The 23,823-nt window shown below is 39.6% G+C and overlaps 1 protein-coding gene across 1 annotated transcript in view; it reads right to left on the bottom strand.

The window, feature by feature from the left end:
* The window catches only part of LOC124802457 (mitochondrial basic amino acids transporter-like), a 250,623-nt gene that overhangs the window by 17,153 nt on the left and 209,647 nt on the right, over positions 1–23,823 (bottom strand). Inside the window, exon 6 of the mRNA XM_047263242.1 lies at positions 19,655–19,834. Within this exon, the coding sequence (XP_047119198.1) occupies positions 19,655–19,834 (180 nt within the window). The remainder of the gene's footprint in view (positions 1–19,654; positions 19,835–23,823) is intronic.

Raw genomic sequence — 23,823 nt, 5'->3', positions numbered from 1 at the left:
CTATCTTTATTGAAGTCCGCACTAAAATTCGAGCTTCTCTAAAAGATCACCAATCTTGGAGATTTTGCATCCGTTTAAATTTGGCATATTTTTTTCGTTGTTGCTGCAACAGTGTTCTGACCTGTTTTGTGTAACAAGGAAGATCAGCTCCGTCGTTTGTTAATTTATTTGGTATAAATCCCTCAATTGATGCCGATACTATTTCCTTGAATTCAAACCACATCTGGTCTACACTTTGTTAATTTGGAAGGAGTGAAGATTGTCTCTCAGCGAGGCATCAAATGAATTTTTATCTGCTTTTTTGAATATGTGTATGTTTCGTTTATTTTTGGAGGATTTGGGGGTTATAACATTCAGTCTTCTGTCATATCAGCCGACAGTTCTTCTTTGTCGTAGAGACAATGACTGTGCTCTTTCCACATATCCGCCCTCTCCTTTCCGCTCAACGTATGAATTGCTTTTGCTTTATTTTTTATTTTCCCATTTTCTGAATTTATCCTTCCAACTTTCACTCCCTTTTCAGTTTCTTCGCATTTTTCCTGCGCCCGTTACAGTTTATCATCCTTGCATCGATTAGGATGAGAAATGTACACGAATGGTTGGTCGGTACCGTTGACTATAAAACTTCCACGGGGGAAAGAGAACTATGGCAGATGCTGGTATGAGACTACAGAGTAGGAGTGTACCATTTTCTCTTTGAGACATACTGTCAGCCCGGTACCTGTTTGATTTGTTCTCTTAATACGGAAGGCGAAATTGTCTACAGACAGGAATTCTAATACATGCGTGCTGGGTTGCTGTAATTAAAGTGCAGCTACTCACACAGTATGTCGCATATAATGGAGCGCGAGTTGGGTGGGTACATCTGCAGAAGCGTATCTCCTCATACTTGTCCGTGAATGGTTGCAAAGCTTTAAGCTCATACAAGGACTAGCCAGGACCCTGTGCATCGTGCCGACATCGTAGGCGGTCAGTGCCCGGCAAAACTCCCGCGGGAACGAACGAAGGCAATCCTCGCAGGCAGAATCCTCTTATCCAGCGCAGTTGATTATTGCCGCTCGGTGTCATTAGAGGCGGCTGACTCACAGCAGGACACAGCACTTGCGACCTCTGAACTCGAATCCACCTTCACAGCGATGCGCTGCAGCTCGTGCTGCCACAATAGCCTGCTCGCTCTGTATTGACGCGACGTTCTTTAGCCATCTCCCCTTCTGATCCAAGCGACCTTCAGGTGAATAGAGACAGCAGTATGCATTCCTAAAAAAAAATCGGCCTCTTAACCCTGTGGCGTGCCCTCACAAACACGACCCTCTATAACACTAAAGGTCCATGTTCCTCTTTGGAGCTCACGAAGGCTACAGCTGATCCCTAAGTATTCAAAATATTTAAACGCGCGATGAATCACCTGAAGGACGTGCATTCTACAGACAGCCAATGCAAATTAGGACGTACACGTAGAACTACGAAATATTCTAACGGACTGGACACAGATGTTGGAGGATGACTCCACAGTGTGTTCCTCTCTAAGCCAATCAACTCATGATAGCCCCTTGACCTGAGAGAGCAGAACCAACTGAGATTGTAATACACACTGTCTGATCAAAAGTATCCGGACACCCCTATGTAATGCGGAATTGATCACTAGATATGACTAGAGGTGGACCTGCCAGTATAAAAGGAGGAAGGGAGTACTATGTTAAGCAGTAACAGCAGAATAGTTCACTCAGGAGAGATCAGTGAGTTCGAACATTGGATGTCACCTGGGTAACAAATCCAGCAATGACTTTTCAATCCTGCTGAAGATTTTCTAGTCGAGTCGACTGCTGATGGTGTGACTGTGAAGTGGAAACGTAAAGAAACAACTACAGCTAAACGAATAGACGCAGACGTCATGTAACGTCAAACAGGGACCGTCTGTCACGCCAGGTGATCGTTATAAAAATTTTCATCAACTAGCGGAAGGAATCGCTCTTGAGTTCCAAGAGGCTACCAGTAGTCAAGCTACAACAATAACTGTGCGTAGGGAGTTAAAAGTATAGGGTACGGTGTTCGAGCAGCTCCTCATAAGTCACACACTCCTTTAGTCGGTGCTAAGCGACACTTGTGGTGGTGTAAGAGCGACGCCATTGGAGACCGGGATCCACAATAGGTCGGATTAAAGGAAGACATCGAAGAAATTCAGAGGCGGGCTGCTAGATTTGTTACCGGTAGGTTCAAACAACACGCGACTGTTATGTATATGCTTCGGGAACTCAAAAGGGAATCCCTGGAGGAATGACGACGTTCTTTTCGAGGAACACTACTGAGAAAATTTAGAGAACTGGCATTTGAGCCGGCCGCGGTGGTCCAGCGGTTCTAGGCGCTCAGTCCGGAACCGCGCGACTGCTACGGTCGCAGGTTCGAATCCTGCCTCGGGCATGGATGTGTGTGATGTCCTTAGGTTAGTTAGGTTTAAGTAGTTCTAAGTTCTAGGGGACTGATGACCTCAGATGTTAAGTCCCATAGTGCTCAGAGCCATTTGAACCATTTTTGGCATTTGAAACTGACTGCAGAACGATCCTACTGTCGCCAACATACATTTATCGTAAGGACGCGGAGATAAGATACGAGAAATTTGGGCTTATACGTAAGCATATAGACAATCGTTTTTCCCACTCTCTTTCTGCGAATGAAACAGGGCACCTTCTGCCACACACCGTACCGTGGCTTGCAGAGTATTTGTGTGGATATATCGTGGAAACAAGTAATGTGGAGTGATGAATAACGCTGTATCCTGTGACAATACGATGGAAGCATTTGGGAGTCCATAACCCACCATCAAGCGTCGTACCGGCAGTTAAACACGGGGGAGGTGGCGTTACGGTATGGGGGTGTTTTTAGTTGTTAGCATGTCATCACTTTATTGCTCTCAAGGAAACGCTAAATGTAGAAGGATATGAACAAATTTTACGGAATTGTGTACTGGGTACGTCAAAGGAACAGTTCGCAGACGAAAATAGTTTCTATCAGCATAATGCTTCTTGTAATAAGGCAGCATCTGTGAGGCAACGGTTTGTGGATACTAATATTGCTGAAATGGACTTGCCTGCCTGGAGTCCCGTCCTGGATCCAATGAAAAACCTTTGGAATGAGTTAGAATGTAGACTTCGCTCCAGACCTCACTGCCCAACATCACTACCTTCTTTGGTTTTGGCTCTTGAGAAAGAACAGGATGTCATTCCTCCACGGACATTCAGACACGTCAATGGAACTATCCCCAGAGGAGTTCATCTACATCTACATGATTACTCTGCAACTCACAAGTAAGTGCCTCGCAGATGGTTCATGGAACCACCTTCAAGCTACCTCTCTACCGCTCCATTCTCGAACAGCCCCAGGGAAAAACGAACACTTAAATCATTTATCTGATTTCTCTTATTTTATTATGATGGTCATTTCTCCCGACATAGGGGGGTGACAACAAAATATTTTCACACTCGAAGAGAAATTTCTTATGAAAAGTTCATGAAAATGTCCTCCCACGAGGGGAAACGCCTTTGATTTAGTGACTGCCACCCTATTTCACGTATTTTATCCGTGGCACTATCTCTCCTGTTTCGCGAAATTACAAAACGAGTTGCGCTTCTCGGAACTTTTTCGATGTACTCTCTCAATCCTACTCCAGAAGAGGGCAGACAAGCGTAGTGCAAGCAGTCTCTTTGGTAGACCTATGACATTTTCTAAGTGATCTGCCAATAAATCGCAGTCTTTGCTTCCCCACAACATTATCTATGTGATTTTTCCAATTTAAGTTATTCCTAATTGTAATCTCTAACTATTTACTTGAGTTTATAGCCTTTAGATTTGTATGATTTATGTGATTTATCGTATCATTAAGGCGAAGGGTGGACACATACCATAGTAATGTCCATTAATAGATGTCTGGATGATTTTGATTAGATAATGTATACAACAAATAATTGTAGGCATTCGCTGTAGCTACTACTGTGAGTTAAAGATACTTGCGCATGGGAGGAAGTCATGGCGGTCCGCAGTGAAGACCGATGAATGACAGAAGAAAAAAAGATTTACTGTACATCCAAAAGGAAAAAGTGGAACCCATACTCAGACCTAATCACACTACACTGTATGTAATGGTCATGGAATTAGATCAACTTAAGGGCTGCACTTTTTCGATCTGCTTGTAAAATCGCTTATCTATGAAGATAATTTGATGGAAATGTTGGAAGCTTTTACATGTTGATATATTCCGCACTGCCGTTGAAACGTGACATTTGCCTGAAAAATGAACACTTGTATTATGTTTTGAGGGTTGGTTGATAATGACTAAAGATAGGAAATTTAGCTAACTGCAAATAAAATAGACTCTTTCGTTCAAATATAAGTACAGCCTGATGCAGGAAAAATTATAGGGCGTATCAAAACGATTCGTCCGATTTTACAATACTTTATCTTCTATATGAATAGAGATAAGGACTTAGGGTAAATATTAACTTAAGCATTCACCAAACCTAAAATTTTCCTTGGCTCCGGCTGAAAGTGACCGCGGCACGAGGTTGCCCGTAGGGGTCTCCGTTTACTGCTATCTAGCTCGTTCGCTCGCTTATTACCCAATGTGTGTCAAGTCCAGATGGTGATAAGACGGCAACAAAAGGTCATTCGTGTTCTTCGTTGCAACATGTCATGTTCAGTTACAACAGTGTGGCGTGTTTTTCGTTGAGAGTACAGCACTGCGTTTTCTACAACGCAAGGATCTCACAGTGCACTGATGGCCTGCAAGTCCACCTGCTCTCACCATACGTTAATTGTTTGCGGGGATTTACGGAAGCTTCGCCCATGTGCCGCCCCATCCTATAACTCTGGGTGAAATGCGACGCCGCGTGGCAACATCAACGAATGCAGTAACTTCGGACATGCTGGCACAAGTATGGCACTAGTCTATCACCTCGATGTTTGTCGTGCGTTCGATGGAGAGCACTTCGCTCATTTGGAGAGTGGAAATGTCAAACGTTCTAACAAGGAGAGGTCCCCAGACACGGTGTTCTACATTAAGGTCCCAGGTATCAAGCGCTGGAACCATTGAATCTGGTGGGCCTCATTTTTGAGTGATCGAAAAAAACAACTGGAATTTTGAGTGAAACGCTAAATATTTCGGAGCCCTCTAGCGACAGGCGACTAGCGCGAGTTTTGGTGTTCGCGTAAAGATAAGTCATTTTAGATTGTAATAACATTTAGTTTAGTACTTGTCAAGTGGTAAATAGGTGTATTAGTGTACTTTTTAAGCGTACCATTAAAGGTTTCATTTTTCTTTACGTAATATAGCAGAAAACGCGAAAAGATCGTACAGTCTGGTTATAGTCGTATTTTCTGTTAACGTTTTGCCGCAGCAAATCTATATAATTTCGTTAGTTGTTTTTTGCACTTTCCAGCCATTTAACAGTAGCGTACTTCTCATTATTTAACTCACATTTCCGGAAGGTAGCGTAAAGTTTAAGTTGTTTCAGAAACTTTGCACTGTTGTTTTGTGTACATACAGTTGCGTATAGGCCAAATTTGTGGAATCATACTTTCGTGTTTATCTGTAATTTAACTGTTTTATTCTTAATAAACTATTATGTTTATCATGGGTTAAAAGGGCTTAACGTGCCGTAGAATTGTTAGGTCGGGGCTTTGGTTTGACGGTGCTATAGTTTTTTCCATGTGGGTGACTGTAGTGGCGTGGGAGTAGGGGAAGTAGTAGGATATGTAGTAGAGATAGGAAGATACTAGAACAGGAGCGGAAAATTGCTGCCCTCAAGGCTGAGTTAGACAAGGCCATGGGTGATCTTGACAGGTTAAGGAGGGAGAAGAGTAAAGAGAGGTGGGAATTGGCAACAGGCAACAGTTGGAACAGGCCTAGAACTTTGTCTGACAGCTTCGTGGTGAATGTGGAAAATACATTTGACCCGTTGCTTCAGTTAGAAGCTGACGAGCCTCAAGCAGTTGCAGGTGTAGACAGGCACAACAAACTTTCAGCAGCAAACTGAAAAGTAAGAATGTGGGGATATGCGTAAAGAGAAAGAAAATGTTGTTGTTAGGTAGTTGGCCAACTTTTGCAGGATGAACTAGGATCAGAATACCAGGTCACCATTTTTTTAAACCTATTGCTGCTCTGGAGCAGATGACAGAGGATTTAGGATCACTTTGCAAGGATTTCACTAAGACAGACATTGTGGCTATAGTGGGTGAGCCAGGTTAACAGTATTGACAGAGATCCTGGGTACAGTATAGAGTATAACCTGTCGAAGATTGCATCAGCATCGAAGCATTCTAGTGTTGAGCTTGTATCTGTTCTTGGGCACCATGACTGACTCATTTGAACTCTACTGTCAGGAGAGTTAATTTGGTGTTGGAACGGATCTTATGTCGAGTGCAGGGCCACACATTGGTGTGGTTCCTGTTGATTCTCTCAATAGATGAGATTATACTAAGCATGGCCTTCACCTCAACAGGAAAGGGAAGGGTAAAGTGGCTGGGAAAACAGCACGAAAGTTAAAGGGGGAAGGCACTGTCATGAGTGATAAAATACCAGTGGTTATAGGGGTCATAAAAGACACATTTTTAGGGTAGGGAAGACAGAAAGAAACCAAGTTTTAAGAGAGGTTAGGATTGAGACAAACCTTTAGTTTGAAAAAGAAATAAAAAACCATAATTCTAGCTTATTACATCAGCATAAACAACTGCTGATTAAGAATTTTCAACAATCTGCAGAAATTTCAACTCAACCCAATTTCAACTCAGTCAATGTGAAATGTCAGCTATCTTTATTGCATAAAAATATTCGAGGAATGAGAAATAAAATTTATGAATTAATTATCTGCATAGATGAATTAGAGTCCTCAAACCCAGCTCACATAATCAGCCTCTCTGAGCATAATGTGACCACTGCTATAGAACTTTTAAGTGTTACAGGATTTAGGTTAGCATCTCACTTTTGTAGAACAGAAATGGAGAAAGGAAGAGTTGCCACATTCATCAGGAACTGTCATAAATTTAAGAACATAGACATTCATACATTTTGCCTAGAACAGCATACGGAAGCATGTGCAACAGAAGTAGAGTTTCATAAAAAATTCTTCATAATGTTAAGTGTATATCGAGCACCTGCAGGTAACTTTAATCTGTTCATAAACCACCTTGAAGCTGTACTGGCCCATTTAACAACCAAAAACATGGAAATAGTGGCTGCTGGTGACTTCAATGTAGATTTCCTTAAAGAATCTCCCAATAAGAACTTATTTGAGTTAGTAACACTATCTTTCAACTTAATTGCCACTGTAAAATTCCCAACTAGGGTAGCCAGTTGCTCACAAACAGTCATTGATAATATCTTTATAGAAAAGTCCAATGAACAAAATTATATTACAAAACCAATTGTCAATAGCCACTCAGACCATGACATGCAGTGCCTTCTGTTAAATGTTAGTACTGAACAAGATATGAAATCTGTTAAATCTGAACTCAAGAGGGTAATCACTCAGAGACATTCACTGGAGTAATGTTTACAGTGCTCATAGCATGAATGAAAATTATAACACTTTTGTTAATAAAGTGCTTACCTTATTTGAACACTGTTTTCCCCCAAAACTAACCAAGGCTACAGCAAAGTCTACAAAGAAGCCATGGATTACTCAAGGAATAGAGGTATCTTGTAAAACAAAAAGAAAACTGTATCTGTCAATTCGAAACAGTTCTGACGTTGATGCAATAGCACATTACAAGAAATACTGCAAAATATTATAGACTGTAATATGGACATCAAAGCAAATATATTACAAGGAAAAGATAGTCATATTAGATAAGAAAATCAAGGCAATGTGGGATATAGTGAAGGAGGAGACTGGTAGAACCAGACTTGAAGAAGGGCAAATAGCACTAAGAGTAAATGATACATCAGTGACAGATGTGTATAGTGTTGCAGAACTTTTTAACAACCATTTTATAACAGTTACTGAAAAGATGGGGTTGTCAGGTTCTGTGGGTGCTGCCATGGGATACCTCATACCAAACATTTCAGGTAACTTCCATAATATGAATCTGACCCTCACTATCCTAGCAGAAGTAATGTCCATCATAAAATCTTTAGAATCAAAAACATCTAGTGGGTATGATGAAATATCAACAAAGTTAATTAAATAATTTGATTATGAGCTAAGTAACATATTAAGATATCTGTGTAACCAGTCGCTTATTAGTAGACTATTTCTTGAACGGTTGAAATATGCTGAAGTTAAGCCACTGTTTAAGAAGGAAGAGAAAGAAATAGCGTCAAATTTCTGTCCAATTTCACTTTTTCCAGTATTCTCAAAAATTTTAGAAAAGGTAATGTACAATCGGCTTTATAACCATCTTATCACAGATAACAGTCAAAGTTGCAGTTCAGGTTTCTAAAGGGTTCTGATATTGAGAAGTCTCTCTACACGTACAGCGAAAATGTACTTAATTCATTAGACAAGAAATTGCAGCCAACTGGTATATTTTGTGATCTGCCAAAGGCATTTGACTGTGTAAATCACGATATCCCTTTAAGTAAATTAGAATATTATGGTGTAACAGGAAATGCTGGAAAATGGTTCAAATCTTGTATATCTGGCAGGAAGCAAAGGGTGTTATTAGGAGAGAGAAGTATTAAGCTATCAGACATCATCCAACTGGGAACCAATTACATGTGAGGTCCCACGAGGTTCCATCTTAGGGCCCTTACTTTTTTTGTGAATATGGTTCAAATGGTTCTGAGCACTATGGGACTTAACATCTGAGGTCATCAGTCCCCTTTGTGTATATCAATGACCTTTCATCAGTAACATTACCAGATGCCAGGTTTGGTTTGTTGATGATACAAACATTGCAATAAATAGCAAATTAAGTGTAGTCTTAGAAATATTTGTGGACATTAATCACTGCTTCCTAGCCAATTCTTTGTCACTAAACTTAAAAAAAACACACTAGATGCAGTTCAGAACTTAAAAGGGGTGTCCCACAAGTATACGCCTGACATATGATGACAAGCGGGTAGAAGAAATGGACAGAGTTAAATTTTTGGGATTACAGCTTGATAATAAATTCAGCTGGAAGGAGCACACCACAGAACTGCTGAAGCGTCTAAACAAATCTCTATTTGCAATGTGAATTCTATTAGACATAAGGGAAATAAAAATGAAAAAGCTGGCATACTATGCTCACTTTCACTCTATAATTTCATATGGAATTATTTTTTGGGGTAATTCATCAAGCCAAGCTAAAGTTTTCTGGGCATAAAAACGTGCAATAAGAGTTATATGTGGTGTGAAGTCAAGAACATCCTGCAGAGGCCTATTTACGAAACTAGGGATACAAACTACTGCTTCACATTATATTTTTTCTTAATGAAATTTGTCATTAAAAATATATCACTTTTTCAAACCAACAGCATATCAATACTAGAAATAATAATAATCTTCACAAGGATTTAAAGTCACTTACTCTTGTACAAAAAGGTGTGCTTTATTAAGGAACACACATTTTCAGTAACTTGCCAGCGCCATAAAAAAACTTCAGTTTAAGAGAAGCCTAAAGGATTTATTGTTGGCCAGCTCGTGTGATGTGTTCATTGTAAATAAGTATTCTAGTAGTTCTATTATATGTTTATTACCTTATATACAAAAAAACCTTTTTAAAATTTTAAATTCAGTGCATTAATGCGATCTTAGCAAATGAGTGTTGTAAAATGATCCTTTCATATAGTGTTCATTAAAAAAAGACGATGATTCCAATTTTAATTTTAAAACCAACAGCCTCAGTTGCAAAGATTACCGAGATTTACCTAGGTTTCAGTCGGGATAACCCAACCTTCTTCAGAATAAAAGTAACAACCGTTTGTCCATAATGGACATCGTCAAGCTAAAACTACAAATCCATAAATTATCGTCAGACTAAAAACTTATCTGAAACTGCGATGCGGCAGCCACTGAGGCTGTTGGTTTTAAAATTAAAATTAATATTTTAGTCCAGTGGGGTTAAACCTAAAACTTAGACAAATCGGAAATAATTGCTACAAAAGGTTTTATTGTTTTAATGGCTTCATTTGTGTCCCAATATGACTATCCTAGGTTTCCCCCTCGGCAGAGTTGTATAAAAGTGGTGGAGGGCAAGAATCATGGGATTGAAATCAGAGGTGACCTTTATAAATATATTTGCCTCCAAATTTTGTCAAATGTAGGGTTCTGATTTTTTGAAGGTAACTTTCTGGATGATTACCTTAGGACTTCAAAAAATACACTTTTGTCATTATTACATAGGTTTTCCAGGCGGAACATATACCCACAGGCAGAATAACAAGGTGCAAAAAGGCTTTGCGTTTACTAAGGGATTGCCAAAATTGACCTTAAATTTCTTGTCACGGAATTTATCTCTGACTTTGAACAGCTTTTTAACTTTTTTTCAATCTTTACTCATGATAATGTTATTTTTTAGTTCTCTGCATAAAACTGATCTAGAGACCTAGATTTGAAGATGTGAAGTACCTTACATGCATAGCAATGAAAGTACAAACTTAGCCGCACAGAAACGGGTGGTCCACTTCACTTTTGGTCTCATCAAACGCAGAATTTATTCCTCTATATCGTTTGTATGAGCCACTTTATTGATAGATGGGTTAGTTTCAACGATATTACCAAAAAACAGAGGTTAAAACGAAAATTTTTCATGAATGTTTAAAACTGATCCAGTTTTAAAGACCACTAGTATGGAAACAGGTGGTCCAAAAAATATGCGGATGGTCTCATTCAATGCAGAAATTCATGCCCTGCAATTTTTAATTCTACAATGTTTTCGATATTGTGAGTCATTTACGAGATATAATCACAAAACCGAAAAAATACCCGTTTTTAGGGTATATTTTTGCCCCCCACCACTTTTCCTCAGCTCCGCCGAGGGGGAAAACCTAGGTTAGTCATACTGGGACACAAACGATGCCATTAAAATAATAAAACCTTTTGTAGCAATTATTTACAATTTGAATGGTAATTCTACTGGAGTATTTATACTGCTGCTGACAGGGCCGCGAAATGTTGAAAATATTTATGATCATTCCACTTGGGACCAGTGGAAGGTACATTAGCTCATTTGTTTTAGTTGTAAATATTTGTCATGTATTATTGTTCTTCTGATATGTTCTTCATCCTGGAGGACCTTCTCACTACAGATCAATTGGAATGAAAGTAAATATAATCTAATCTAATAAATTTAAATTGAGATATCATATACATTGTGTAGCGTAATGTTTGTAGTACAAGTCTCATATGCAAGAGATAGCTGGTTCCAATTTCCTCAGGTGCTTTGAATTTTCTTATTTTTAAATCTTTATCGAAAAGGCTTTGATCATTACTTTTATTCAATTAATTGGATTAAATGTATTTCCTTTATTTCTATTCCTTTGCCACGTCATTTAAACTTTTTGAACTGCGCTCATTTTTGCTTCCCATCAGTCTTTATCCAGTTGGAATCTTTGTGCATGTGAATTTAATTATTTTCATATATCTCCAATAATACGTTATCATTTGAAAACTCTGACCTATAGTTTCAAAAACAATAGACGAAGTAACCTATTTATATGTGCAAAGGCGTCAAAAACGTAATTGTCGTTATAAGATGAATACCTTCCCGGATGGTAATGGTCTTACAAACATTCAAAATACTGATTCTTATTGTACTATGAACAAAATAATGCATATGAATATTTAAACAAAAGAAGAATTATTAATAAAATGAAATTCGAGGAAAATGACGAACAGAAATAATAAATACAGTAAAATGGACGAAAATATAGGATGATGAAGCGGAAGAAATTAAATTCACTTCAGTACATGCAAATAATTAAAAGCACAAGTACCGAGATTCCAGGTGGAAAAAGAATCATAGGAAGAAAAATGAAAGCAGTTGAGAAACTTAGTAGAGTGATTAAAACGTTGTGACAAAGGAATAAAAATAAACGAAATGTATTTAAACCCATTAATTAAATAAAAATAATGATCAGGACCATTTCGATGAAGATTTAAAAACGACAAATTTCGAAGCACTCAAGGTAATTTGTACCTACAACCCCTTCCATATGAGACTTTTACTGTAACCATTCTGCTACCCTATCGGTCAATTTGTCCTTTCTTGTTTAAAGCTATAGTATATCACACAGATCTCCGAAATATTTTTTCGTCGATTATTCGCAAACGAGGGCCTACCAGGGTGAACTGCTGCAGGATATTATACCTGGGACCTTAATCTAAGTCACTGTAAAAATGGTTGTGAACAGTCGATCCCACCGCTGGGGACCTCTTCTCCTTGCAAGTGCTATTTTTTCACAAAACGCGTTCCCGGTGCTCTTGCATGTCTGTAGACGTGTTCCAAGTGCCAAATCACGGAAGAAATGTTTTAGACATTCGATGCTAAGTGAAGCACAATCTTTGTGCCTGGAGTTGCAAGTCCCATGTGCAATGTCTCCTCCATTTACTTGATACACAGTTTGTGTGGTATGCAGGGTGCATGTGAGCTTCTGTTTGTGTTACTAAAACATCTTCGTAGTGGAAAGAGATACTTTGTGTTTCAAAAGTAGAAAAATACGTTGCAGAAGTGAACAGACCAAACAATATGTGTCTGGAAAATGTTTTGAAAAGATATTCCTTCTTCAGTTGTAGAGGCAGTTGTGTAATAAACTTTGCAACATCTGAACCCAAGAACAGAGTTGTATAAGAAGCAGAAGCCAATCATGAAAGATTTCATTTTTTATTTAGTTTTGTTATTCTTCTTAAAAATTTAAAATATATGAGAAAAGTTTTTTGTTGACTATAATTCCACTAGTTAAAACTTTACTGCTGTATTGCAGTGCTACTAGTTGACACATTACTGCTGTATTACAGTTCTACTAGTTGAAACTTTAATACTGTATTTCTGCTCTATTTCTTCTTTCTTACTGGAACTTAGAACTAGTCAGTTCTCTAGCGTGGCACCTAGAACATTCTAAAAAAATTATTTACTTTGTTCATTGGTCTGATTAATTTTTGCAATGTTGAGGCGAACAGCATAATTCCGTGGTATCAAAGTACTTTTCCAATTTGTACAATACAATTAAATAATGTACAAAAAGGGGTGCATTGGGCTTTGATACTCCTGAAAAATTTGAGCTTTGGAACTTAGAACATCTGACATTTCCACACTTCATTTGTAAAAGGTGAGTGAAAAGTTCGAGACTACGCGTAATGCGAAAAGTACCAAAAGGTTATATGTACCTGCACGTTAGATTATACCTTCTGTAAAATCGGTTGGCTCTACTGAAAATAAAAATTTTTTGTCTTATGTGTAAGTTAAAATTTGCCACAAGGTTTCGTCTTCATGATTCATATACAAGAGTTGATAAAAAAACTGAGACTGATATTTTCTTGTTGCTCTCGTGTCAGTTTCCTATCTGTACTACGAACATTTGAAAAGAGTTGGTTTTTATGTATAAAGTTCGTAGGCGGCAACAGTCTCGTATTGACAGTTTGGTGATAATGCTCTATTTTGTAGACGTTCGCATTTTATGGAAACAAACCGTGATGTGCTGCGTCTCTTTGCTGATGGATGAGATGCGTTTCTGGAATCACGGGTGATCAGTCATTTCTGTATCATTATAATCCTGAAGGAAAACGAGCCAGCGCAGTATGGAAAGCGCCAGGTTCTCCAACAGGAAAAAGCGAAAGTTGTTCCACCCGCAGGGAAAGTGACAGTGATCACATTTCTTGACTGTCATGGAATGATTTACCAACGTGGAATTCTCCCTCACACTACTGTCACAGCAGCATACTACACGTCAGTATTGGCTAAACTGGGAAACACATTCCAAAGAAAGGACCAGAACTTTCCCAGGCTGGGTGGAAACTTAATTATGACAACGCGCGACCTCGCGTCGCAAATGAAGTCATACAGTTTCTCTCTCAATTCAACATTACTTGTGTACCGTAATCGTCTTATAGTTCCAATTTTGCACCCTGTGATTTCCTTTGTTCCCGCGAAAAAAGCTAAGCTTCAGTGCATTCGATTTGAGAACTATGAAGCAGTGTGAAGAAAGGTGAGGCGATTCTTAAGGAGCTGACAAAGAATGACCTGTGTGTTCGAGGACTGGCAGAGATGTTATAAACAGTGCGTACATGTAGGAGTGGAGTACTTTGGAACAGATCATGAAAACACTGAAAGCAGTAATACCATGTGAAAAATACGTCAGTCTTAGTCTTCGTTGATCAGACCTAGCAGATGATGCATGTTGTTGTTGTTGTGGTCTTCAGTCCTGAGACTGGTTTGATGCAGCTCTCCATGCTACTCTATTCTGTGCAAGCTTCTTCATCTCCCAGTACCTACTGCAACCTACATCCTTCTGAATCTGCTTAGTGTATTCATCTCTTGGTCTCCCTCTACGATTTTTACCCTCCACGCTGCCCTCCAATGCTAAATTTGTGATCCCTTGATGCCTCAAAACATGTCCTACCAACCGATCCCTTCTTCTAGTCAAGTTGTGCCACAAACTTCTCTTCTCCCCAATCCTATTCAATACCTCCTCATTAGTTACGTGATCTACCCACCTTATCTTCAGCATTCTTCTGTAGCACCACATTTCGAAAGCTTCTATTCTCTTCTTGTCCAAACTGGTTATCGTCCATGTTTCACTTCCATACATGGCTACACTCCATACAAATACTTTCAGAAACGACTTCCTGACACTTAAATCTATACTCGATGTTAACAAATTCCTTTTCTTCAGAAACGATTTCCTTGCCATTGCCAGTCTACATTTTATATCCTCTCTACTTCGACCATCATCAGTTATTTTACTCCCTAAATAGCAAAACTCCTTTACTACTTTAAGTGTCTCATTTCCTAATCTAATCCCCTCAGCATCACCCGATTTAATTTGACTACATTCCATTATCCTCGTTTTGCTTTTGTTGATGTTCATCTTATATCCTCCTTTCAAGACACTGTCCATTCCGTTCAACTGCTCTCCCAAGTCCTTTGCTGTCTCTGACAGAAATACAATGTCATCAGCGAACCTCAAAGTTTTTATTTCTTCTCCATGGACTTTAATACCTACTCCGAACTTTTCTTTTGTTTCCTTTACTGTTTGCTCAATATACAGATTGAATAACATCGGGGAGAGGCTACAACCCTGTCTTACTCCCTTCCCAACCACTGCTTCCCTTTCATGCCCCTCGACTCTTATAACTGCCATCTGGTTTCTGTACAAATTGTAAATAGCCTTTCGCTCCCTGTATTTCACCCCTGCCACCTTCAGAATTTGAAAGAGAGTATTCCAGTTAACGTTGTCAAAAGCTTTCTCTAAGTCTACAAATGCTAGAAACGTAGGTTTGCCTTTTCTTAATCTTTCTTCTAAGATAAGTCGTAAGGTTAGTATTGCCTCACGTGTTCCAACATTTCTGCGGAATCCAAACTGATCTTCCCCGAGGTCCGCTTCTACCAGTTTATCCATTCGTCTGTAAAGAATTCGCGTTAGTATTTTGCAGCTGTGACTTATTAAACTGATAGTTCGGTAATTTTCACATCTGTCAACACCTGCTTTCTTTGGGATTGGAATTATTATATTCTTCTTGAAGTCTGTGGGTATTTCGCCTGTCTCATACATCTTGCTCACCAGATGGTAGAGCTTTGTCATGACTGGCTCTCCCAAGGCCATCAGTAGTTCTAATGGAATGTTGTCTACTCCCGGGGCCTTGTTTCGACTCAGGTCTTTCAGTGCTCTGTCAAACTCTTCACGCAGTATCGTATCTCCCATTTCATCCTCATCTACATTCTCTTCCATTTCTATAATATTGTCCTCAAGTACATCGCCCTTGTATAGACCCTCTATATACTCCTTCCACCTTTCTGCTTTCCCTTCTGTGGTTAGGACTGGGTTTCCATCTGAGCTCTTGATATTCATACAAGTGGTTTTCTTTTCTCCAAAGGTCTCTTTAATTTTCCTGTAGGCAGTATCTATCTTACCCCTAGTGAGACAAGCCTCTACATCCTTACATTTTTCCTCTAGCCATCCCTGCTTAGCCATTTTGCACTTCCTGTCGATCTCATTTTTGAGACGTTTGAATTCCTTTTTGCCTGCTTCATTTACTGCATTTTTATATTTTCTCCTTTCATCAATTAAATTCAGTATTTCTTCTGTTACCCAAGGGTTTCTATTAGCCCTCGTCTTTTTACCTACTTGATCCTCTGCTGCCTTCACTACTTCATCCCTCAGAGCTACCCATTCTTCTTCTACTGCATTTCTTTCCCCCATTCCTGTCAATTGTTCCCTTATGCTCTCCCTGAAACTCTCTACAACCTCTGGTTCTTTCAGTTTATTCAGGTCCCATCCCCTGTAATTCCCACCTTTTTGCAGTTTCTTCAGTTTCAATCTGCAGTTCATAACCAATAGATTGTGGTCAGAATCCACATCTGCCCCTGGAAATGTCTTACAATTTAAAACCTGGTTCCTAAATCTCTGTCTTACCATTATATAATCTATCTGATACCTTTTACTATCTCCAGGATTCTTCCAGGTATACAACCTTCTTTCATGATTCTTGAACCAAGTGTTAGCTATGATTAAGTTATGCTCTGTGCAAAATTCTACAAGGCGGCTTCCTCTTTCATTTCTTAGCCCCAATCCATATTCACCTACTATTTTTCCTTCTCTCCCTTTTCCTACTGACGAATTCCAGTCTCCCATGACTATTAAATTTTCGTCTCCCTTCACTAGCTGAATCATTTCTTTTATTTCGTCATACATTTCATCAATTTCTTCATCATCTGCAGAGCTAGTTGGCATATAAACTTGTACTACTGTAGTAGGCATGGGCTTTGTGTCTATCTTGGCCACCATAATGCGTTCACTATGCTGTTTGTAGTATCTGTCGCTTGCTGCTATGGTGTTGCCACATCGGCTGCCGGCTACCGCTCGGGTATAACTGACATACAAACACGGCTGTCACTTCACAATGTGCGGAGCGAGGTAGGAAGATGCTGTCGCAAGGTATGTCGGCTATACGAGATGTTCTGTCGATTGCTGATTTTAACTAAGCAACGACTGAACTGCGCCAGACGACGCGTTTTGTAGCCCTGAATTTAAACTGATGTCCTAGGCTAAACATAACATTCTCGGTATCACTGGTAACCTGAAAATATCCTAGCGCTGGCTTCACGAGCTGAAACGTTATCAGCCGATGAGAAATCCTGGGTGGCCCTCGGCTGCAGATTATAGGTGACACAGGCAGATTCCAGACGAAAATAAGACGACAGGAAGAAAAATAAGAGCAAATAAAAAAGTCGATCCGATGAAAAATGAGACGGCAAAGAATTATAATTAAAAGAACTACATATAAATCAATTAACTGAATAAAAATAATAATGAAGCACTTTTGGTTAGATTTAGAAATTTAAAAAAAATACGCTATATTTGACGTGATTTGAACCTACGACCTCCTACATGGAATTAACGTGTTAACATTTGCGCTGCGCCACTCCAGTTCATAAGGTAGTCACATTTATGGCTGTAGTTAGCCAGTCGCAATGATGAATTGCAGCCTTAATAAATACGGTTTCATGCCGTGGTGTCAGGCTTACCTGTTATATCATATTTTTCGAACTATAAGAGGCTACAGAATATAAGATACACCTAAATTTTGAGCAATTTTTTTTAAATAACGTTCTTACCATTTTTATTATTAGACTGCAAAACCAGACCAAAAAAAAATATTAGTTTATAAAACCGAACAAACGTTTATGGCCATTCTTAAGACCGGCGGGAATTTTAAATTAAACACGGGACTTTTTTACATTGATTTCGAGTAAAAGACGCACCTGAATTTTGGAGGCAGTTTTTCGAAGAAAAAAGATCGTCTTACAGTTCGTAAAATACGACAGGCTATCTGATAACTACATATGTGACGCCGAATCGCGTCTTGTGCGGAAGAAACCAGTAGTGTATTGTTAGTGCTATGTATGAAACATGTGTACTTCTTTAGCATCGTTGTCGCGCTTGTGTGTTCAAATGGCTCTGAGCACTATGGGACTTAACTTCTGAGGTCATCAGTCCCCTAGAACTTAGAACTACTTAAACCTAACTAACCTAAGGACATCACACACATGCCCGAGGCAGGAGTCGAACCTGCGACCGTAGCGGTCGCGCGGTTCCAGACTGTAGCGCCTAGAACCTCTCGGACACTCCGGCGTGTGTGTGTGTGTGTGTGTGTGTGTGTGTGTGTGTGTGTGTGTGTGAGAGAGAGAGAGAGAGAGAGAGAGAGAGAGGGAGAGAGAGAGAGAGAGAGAGAAAGAAAGAGAGAGAGAGAGAGCGAGAGAGCGAGAGAGAGATTGGGTGTCTTGTGTGTGTGTGTTGTTTGTTGATTTTGGTGTGGTTATCATGTGTGATTAAATATGTAATAAAAGTCCCAGCTCATGATTCGGGATCAAAAATCATCAAGAAAAAAGAATGCCTAACAAGAAATTAGATGTGATCTCACCAACTGTTGTGGTAACTTGACAACGGTGAACGGTCTCGGCATGACGTTGAGAGCTCTGACTGGCGGAAACCAGCTCCAACGAGTGAATTGTCAACTATCATGTAATTTAAATCGGACTCTAGTCTTGTGAAATCGATTAACTTTTTGAAAACCGCATATAATGTGAGCGAGAGACCTGTAATGAAAGACTATCCTGTGTTAGCCTCTTTTCCCTACCTCTTAACTCAAACACGAAATAATCTTCATCCAATTATTGAAGATGGTGTGACGTTGAGAGCTCTGACTGGCGGAAACCAGCTCCAACGAGTGAATTGTCAACTATCATGTAATTTAAGTCGGATTCTAGTCTGGCGAAATCGATTAACTTTTTGAAAACCGCATATAATGTGAGTGAGAGACCTGTAATGAAATAAGACTATCCTGTGTTAGCCTCTTTTCCCTACCTGTTAATTCAAACTCGAAACAATGTTCAGTCCCAATGGGCACTGTTAAGTGGGGCGTTCCCCAAGGGTCAGTGCTGGGGCCACTGCTGTTTCTTATTTATATAAATGATATGCCTTCTAGTATTACAGGTGATTCAAAAATATTTCTGTTTGCTGATGACACCAACTTGGTAGTGAAAGATCTTGTGTGTAATATTGAAACAGCATCAAATAATGTAGTTCATGAAATAAGTTCGTGGCTTGTGGAAAATAATTTGATGCTAAATCACAGTAAGACTCAGTTTTTACAGTTTCTAACTCACAATTCAACAAGAACCGATATTTTGGTCAGACAGAATGGACATATTATAAGCGAGACGGAACAGTTCAAGTTCCTAGGCGTTCGGATAGATAGTAAGCTGTTGTGGAAAGCCCACGTCCAGGATCTTGTTCAGAAACTAAATGCTGCTTTATTTACCATTAGAACAGTATCTGAAATAATTGGCAGTTCAATAGGTAAAGTAGTCTACTTCACATATTTTCGTACACTTACGTCGTATGGTATTATTTTTTGGGGTAATTCTTCTGATTCAAAAAGGGCATGGCGTGTTGCAGCAACGTTCAAGGTGTTCACAATGACTAACGAAGTTTGCTGATGGCAGTGACTGAAGGAGTACGTACCCGAGTACCTGCGGGGGCGGCCGTCGCCGCCGTCGGCCTGCAGGCGCGACTTGAGCACGTCCATGGGGTAGGTGAACAGCCAGGAGGCGGCGCCGGCCGTGCCACCAGCCGCCAGCACCAGCCACGTGGGCGCGGGGGCGCTGCCGCGCGTCATCGCCTCGTACGTCGCGAAGTAGATGCCTGCGGGCACACACACACACTGCCGTAGCCGTCTCCATGTCGGCAAGACGCAGCAGTTTCCATATTTGCAGCGATTCTTCCTCTCGCTGCAAAGCAGATACTTCGACGGACAGAGAATAAATAAACACTGCTCAGAAACTACGCTGACAGAAAAGATCGCAACACCAAAAAATAATTAACGTAGAGTAATGAAATTTCGGGGATACATTTGAAAGGTATGTGCTGAGATTCGATCAGGATAGAGCCAGTGAAAAATGTCGATAGTTCCCAACCGCAAGGTTGGACGAGTAGTACATCTTCGAGTAGTAAGATCTTTGACAGCTAACAGAGCTAGGTGCACGCGGTAAAAGTTTGAGTAGTGGTGAGGAGATGCGCAGAGACAGCAGACGTGTTTCGCGTCGCAGCTAGATGCCTGCAGGAGGCAGCCGGGTCATGACAGCATCAAAGTAAGAATTGGCGCTACGCACATAATAAGCTATATATTGAGCGAAACTCGGCACATACCTGGGGAAATAATAATTAATAAAATAGGTTTTCTTCGGTTAAATAATGTCTAAAAGCTAGATAGAAATCCCATTGTTGGTGCAATAAGCATTTTGTGAAACTTTCTCGTAAATCCATGCTATAGAAGTTTTATTTAGTTTTTCACATGTGCCTTAAAAGTTTGAACAATAAACATTTTTTAGATAAAATTAGAGTTTCATATCACACCTTATGTCGTTCTCCGCATCCTGTGCTTGCATTGAACCAAAAGGTACATAAAAGTAAAGTTCCCATGAGTAAAGCTAATAATTTCATTTATCAGAGTAAAATAATCTATATGCCATTGCACAGTTGGCAAATTATTCAGATGAGGACAGCATTTTTATTAAGTAACAAACAGGGCCAAAATGAGTAAAGTTATCTAGAATGACAATTTTATGCCATTGCACTACGGCTGAGTTGAATATATGCTTTATTATCGGCTAAACGGGAAGGAGTGCACGAGCTAAGTCCACAGACGCAGTCAGATGCAGGTTGGTGACTTTCATTTATTTTTACCACTAAACTTTCATGAAGTCAGATGTGTATTTTGAGTATTAATTTTCCAACAATATTTTCATGCAGTCAGATAAAGTTCAGTTCAGTTAAATACGCAGTCAGATGTAAGTTTTATTAAAGACTAAAGCAGTCACATGCAGTTCAGTCTAGTTTAAATAGAGAATTTTTATGAACAACAGTTTCACATTTGCCTTGTGTAAGGTGCCTCTTACGTGAGGAAGACATTTTTTCCGGTTTTAATAAATTATTGTCTCTTATTGATGTATTCACTATAGTTAGGAAGTGCTGTAGTCCTAGCCGGCCATGAGTCGGAGAGCATTTCCCACGCTGGCTGGCTAAGTGACGAAGCGACCATATGCCTCGCGTAGTGGGGTGGGGCTCAGCGCTGGACCGTAGCGTCAAGCGTCAGCCTGGGAAATATACATGACGGGTAGTACCGCCATCTTGGCGCCAAAGTCACCGATTTTGTTTATTTACATTTAATAATTAAAGTCATTTATGACAACATGAATGATAGGAGGAGCCTCTGGACGTTTAAAACTATTTATCATAATTTTGCCTTGTTAAAATTCACACCCGTTCATTAACAAATGCCGGTATTACACTATCAAATTTCTTTGTCAAAGATTTGATCAAAGATGTGGTAAAATATTCCGTCAAATATATTTGACAAAAATCTTTGATGTAGGCCGGTATTACACTATCAAATTTCTTTGTCAAATATCTTTGTCAAAGATATTTGATGATGTAATAGGGAACTTTGTCAAATGTCGTCCAATATTTGATCAAATCTAGGGCCTCGCTGTAGATTTGATCAAAGAAGTTGCTTGTCTTCTGTTCACTGCAATGAGACATGTTACCACATGTGTAGCGTTCTGTCGTCTGTAGTGTTTTTATGTACCTTGCTGGTAAATATAATTTGTGTGTGCCGACAACTACAAAATTAATAGAGATGTATGAAGCTGATGAGGCGCTTAACAACGTCAGGCACCCTGAGTACAAAAATAGATTAAGAAGATTGGAGACCTGACCTGACCTAACCTAACCTAACCTGACCTAACCTAACCCTCTGTTGTAGCAAGGACTCGGAGTGTTACAGTGAGCCTGTCTTCTGCAAATGTAGTAGTTCTTAAATGAATATTGTGCTTTGTGGTATGAGGACACACTTCACTGAGCACATACAGGAATGTATGCTCATCCATTCTTTAGTAATTGATGTACGACTTGACGTCCTCCACTATAAGCTCACACAATAAGTCTTGTTGAATGATTTTATCGTATCATCGTAAAACCCACGGCTTCACCCAGGTATATTTCCTTTTTTCCCCCTGCTTCTCATCTGCATATGCACACAGTGCAATTGTGGTACATGCAACTGCTGCGGTTAATAATAAGTTGTTGTTGTCAGCAATCTTGAACGAAAAATATGATGACAGTGTAATACCCCCTCTAGCGCTACGTCAAAGATCTTTGTCAAATATATTTGATGGAATATTTGATCACATCTTTGACAAAGAAATTTGATAGTGTAATACCGGCCATAGCACTAGAAGGGGTATAACACTGTCATCATATTTTTCGTCAAATTTCAAGAGCTTATAGTGGAGGATGTCAAGTTGTACATCAATTACTTAAGAATGGATGAGCATACATTTCTGTATGTGCTCAGTGAAGCGTATCCCCATATCACAAAGCACAATATTCACCTAAGAACTGCTACATCTGCAGCAGACAGGCTCACTGTAACACTCCAATTACTTGCTACAGGAGAGGGTTAGGTTAGGTTAGGTCAGGTCTCGTCTCGTCTCCAATCTTCTTAGTCTATTTTTGTATCAGGGTGCCTCACGTTGTAAAGCGCCTCATCAGCTTCATACATCTCTATTAATTCTGTAGTTGTCAGCACACACCAATTGTATTTACCGGCAATGTCTATAAAAACACTACAGAAGACAGAACTCTGCAGCGATGCTAGCGCTCCATGTGGTAACACGTCACATTGCAGTGAACAGAAGACAAGCGACTTCTTTGATCAAATCAATGAGTTATAGAGTGGCTATAGGTCCGCCATGTTTGAAGCAAATTGAAGTTCTGGCCGCCATGTTTTCTTTAGTCAAGGCATTCGTCTGCTGTGTCCCGCCCCCTTGTAACTGAGTTTGACTTACTTGAAATAGCCCATACTAGCTTTATTTTTTCTAAAACAAGCAATAGACAGCAGTGATTTCAGTGTACACTGACAGCAAAAAGGGATGTTTTTGTCGAAATATGGCTAAAATTTTCGATGTAGATAACACTACAAGACAACTCAAATAAGTCTGTCCATCCACTATAACATTACTTGTTGCCCATAAATTAATGCAATTAGAGCAGGTACCACCAGAATATTACGGTGAAACTTCTAAACATGCTGTGGTTAACTATTAGAAACAGTAACGGGCGCAGAAATGCGATATTTTTGTTGCTATTTCAAAGTAAACAGTCAAAGCCTCAAAAACCAGTACACTGTGAACGAGAATTTATTTGAAATATGTGTTACAAGTAGTTAACACAAGCATAGTAATTCAATAACAAAGTCGAAGCGTTTTTGGGTGGGGTAATTTCACAAATTTTCGTAAGTAGCTGTATGCCTTGGCAGAATAAAAGTGTAGGGTCAGGGCAAATTTCCTTATTTGCTGAGAATAATGGCATACTTTAGCACTGCACTGAAGTTCCAATAGCTCCTTCAACAAACCAACTACATGTTCACTGTTTAACATATCAGAAACTGAACTACATAGCCTTCTTCTCAAACCAGCAACTAAAGTCTGTAACTGCACTATTCTTCTTTTGTGTCGTACACTAAGTTGCTTCATTTGCTTTATCCGCTTCTTTAGTCGCACATTCTCTGCTTGTACTTGGTTATATTGTGTTTTCAACTTCTTAGGGCTTGGTAGACAGTAATTGTGGTCAGC

Source organism: Schistocerca piceifrons, chromosome 6, assembly GCF_021461385.2.
Source record: "Schistocerca piceifrons isolate TAMUIC-IGC-003096 chromosome 6, iqSchPice1.1, whole genome shotgun sequence".
Classification (NCBI taxonomy): Eukaryota; Metazoa; Arthropoda; class Insecta; order Orthoptera; family Acrididae; genus Schistocerca; species Schistocerca piceifrons.
This window is presented reverse-complemented; position numbering and strand designations above follow the sequence as displayed.